The sequence below is a fragment of the Montipora foliosa genome, chromosome 3 (genome assembly GCF_036669935.1).
Source record: "Montipora foliosa isolate CH-2021 chromosome 3, ASM3666993v2, whole genome shotgun sequence".
NCBI lineage: Eukaryota > Metazoa > Cnidaria > Anthozoa > Scleractinia > Acroporidae > Montipora > Montipora foliosa.
This window is the reverse complement of record NC_090871.1, coordinates 3,226,018-3,228,517: the sequence shown is the minus strand read 5'-3', so window position 1 is coordinate 3,228,517 and position 2,500 is coordinate 3,226,018. Positions and strand designations below refer to the sequence as shown.

Here is a 2,500-nt window from a genome sequence, read left to right as displayed (position 1 = left end):
CGCACAACCTCATTGAGTGGTAATCTTATTTTCCTTCCATCGATTGTAGGAACTTCCACTCTCACACCAGTTAAAGCTTCTCGCAAAGAAATTTTTGCTGTGTAAAGAAGATTATTACAACTGTCGCGTTTAAACAAAGAATGTGGTTTGTCTTTGATAATCAGGACAACGTCAGCTGGAACAATTCCGGGCTTTCGATCACCTTCCTTCGGAAAAGTTATTTTTGTCCCCGCTTTCCAACCCGGCTTAATATTCACAGTGAGAATTTTTTCCTCGTTCGTGAAAGTTCCACGCTCGTCGTAAATTTTCCGCGATATTTTCATCTTCTTGGTGCAGCCGGTAGATAGTTCTTCAAAACTAACCAACAGGTCCTTCTCGATCGTAGGATCTTGAACCTTTTGCTTCTTCTTTCGCGGAGCAAAGCCATCAAAGTCAAACATAAAATTGTCATTCCCGCCTGTCCTAACCCCAGGTGTTTTTCGGTCATTGAGGAAACTAAACCCTCCTAGCCCGCCAATAATGTCGGCAAATTCGTCGTCATTTCCAAAGGCTCTAGCAAACGTATCTTTGGCGTTTCCACTCGTAAACACAAATGTTTTGGCGAATCCTGGGCCTCTAAAATTCATATTCGAACCATTGTCGCTTCCAGGAACTCCCTTTAGACCTTCTTCACCGTATGTGTCGAAGACTTCTCTTTTCTCTTTGTCACTGAGGACGTCGTAAGCTTCCGAAATTTCCTTGAATTTGTCTTCTGCTCCCGGACTCTTGTTTTTATCGGGGTGCCATATCAATGCCAGTTTTTTGTAGGCTTTCTTTATCTCTTTGTCTGTAGCATTCCTCGGAACGCCAAGAATATCGTAAAAGTCTTTTCCCATACCTTCGTGAAGTCGCCTGTTAACACTGACTGATTTGAGTGCAATGAAAAGTCATCAGCGTGTTTATATAGTTATTCGGAGACATTTTCTCGATTGCTCCAGAACCTTCTCCTGCAGACTTACATGAGGGAGGGGAGGGTAGGTTGACTCAATTTAATACAAGAGATCCTTTTGCTTCTTCAAAATTTAGGAAATTACATTTGTGAAACGCAAAAATCACATTTACACTTCTTGGCCAATTCAAGGGACATCAAAACAATATACAAGCGGGGTTGACAGATTTTTGAGAGGACAAATTAAGGACACTCCCCACCCCTTCTTAGTAATCTCTTTATAGCTATTTCTGGCATTTTCGAGGGTTTTCCCGCACATCCTAGAATGCCTTGGTGCAAAAATTAGCTGTGATGGCATACCAAACTTTCTCGGTTTTTCCAGACATTAAAACAGTCAATTTAAAAGCCCCGTTGCACTAAACGTTAGCAAAGTATTTCGAAATTAGAGAAGAAACTCGCTAACACAACGCAGAGGAAACATCGAAAATGTGGCAAGACGTATTCCTAGATCCTTGGGCAAGCAGATTTCCTTTGGGAAGAAATCATTTCAAAAGTGTAGGAGGATTTTACGGAGAAAGGCCTTTTACCTTTGGGGAATGCCCAGTTTACTTTCCATTTCTAAAAAAGAGAAGATCTCCTGGCGGGAAGAAAACGAGACTCGTAGAAAACTTGTCATCAGAGGCTAAGAATATTTGTTGTGAAGCTGAAGCCAGGGAAGACCCCTCGACGAATGACTCACACTTGAAAGTGAAAGAAGAGGATCACTCGTCACAGCTAAAGTTATCACAACCCGTGGACGACAACTTTGTTAAAACTGAGCCTGTCAACGAAGAGGATATTTTGGGAGAGAAGTGTGATAAGACCTTTGATGATGCGAGCGAAGAGTTCGTGGAAAAAAAGGCAGGCTTTGAACAGAAAGATATTTTCCTGGATCAATCTGATGATAATAACAGGACTTCCCGAGTAAACGCGGGTGCTGGTTCTTTGAAGGAGTCTTCATCGAGGCAATCAGAAGCAAAGATCACTGAATATCTGAAACTAAACGAAATAGGAACACAGTTATTAAGAGCACAAGAGCTTGTTCCTCGAGTTATGAAGTTCGAGGGATCTAGAGAAGACAAGGAATATTTGTACTTGGAAGAACATTTGACTCAGTTAATTCTTGCCTTGGATTTGATCAATGCTGATGGACTTGAAAACGTCAAACTTGCTCGTAAATCGGCTGTAAAAGAGATTTTGAATATCATCACAGATCTAGAAGCTCGTGTCAGTGCATGAAATAAGTTAGCATATTATATGTGCTGATCACAAAAATATTAAAAGAACCGTTCAAAGTCAATCAAGTAAGTTTCTTAATTTAATATCAATGAAACAGAACAGTTCATGCCAAACAGTTGCTAGAATTTCACCTCATTTTATGTAAAAAAAATAAAGTTAAAAGTTTCTTTGTTGTATAATAAGTTGTTGTGTACTGGCTGGTAAGCGTAGCGCAACAATTACCTCCTCTAGTCACGGGGCGTGATGATGAACGAAGGGAGGATGTGTGCGGTGGTTTGTTACACACACGCACTG

The 2,500-nt window shown here is 40.8% G+C and overlaps 2 protein-coding genes and 1 long non-coding RNA gene across 4 annotated transcripts in view; 1 reads left to right on the top strand and 2 right to left on the bottom strand.

Annotated features, from left to right (window-relative positions):
• The window catches only part of LOC137996478 (dnaJ protein homolog 1-like), a 2,929-nt gene extending 1,905 nt beyond the window's left edge, over positions 1-1,024 (bottom strand). The window contains exon 1 of the mRNA XM_068841918.1: positions 1-1,024. This exon is cut by the window's left edge and continues 1,905 nt beyond it. Within this exon, the coding sequence (XP_068698019.1) occupies positions 1-875 (875 nt within the window). The 5' untranslated portion in view covers positions 876-1,024.
• A 256-nt stretch (positions 1,025-1,280) lies between these two features.
• Positions 1,281-2,500, top strand: part of LOC137996481 (uncharacterized) — a 7,630-nt gene continuing 6,410 nt past the window's right edge. For both annotated transcript variants that reach the window (XM_068841921.1, XM_068841920.1), the window contains exon 1: positions 1,281-2,500. This exon is cut by the window's right edge and continues 310 nt beyond it. In XM_068841921.1, the coding sequence (XP_068698022.1) occupies positions 1,415-2,206 (792 nt within the window). In that variant the 5' untranslated portion in view covers positions 1,281-1,414 and the 3' untranslated portion in view covers positions 2,207-2,500.
• The window catches only part of LOC137996482 (uncharacterized), a 1,790-nt gene continuing 1,121 nt past the window's right edge, over positions 1,832-2,500 (bottom strand). The window contains exons 2-3 of the long non-coding RNA XR_011122317.1: positions 2,095-2,150; positions 1,832-1,966 (exon numbers count right to left, since the gene is read on the bottom strand). This is a non-coding gene — a long non-coding RNA (uncharacterized lncRNA). The remainder of the gene's footprint in view (positions 1,967-2,094; positions 2,151-2,500) is intronic.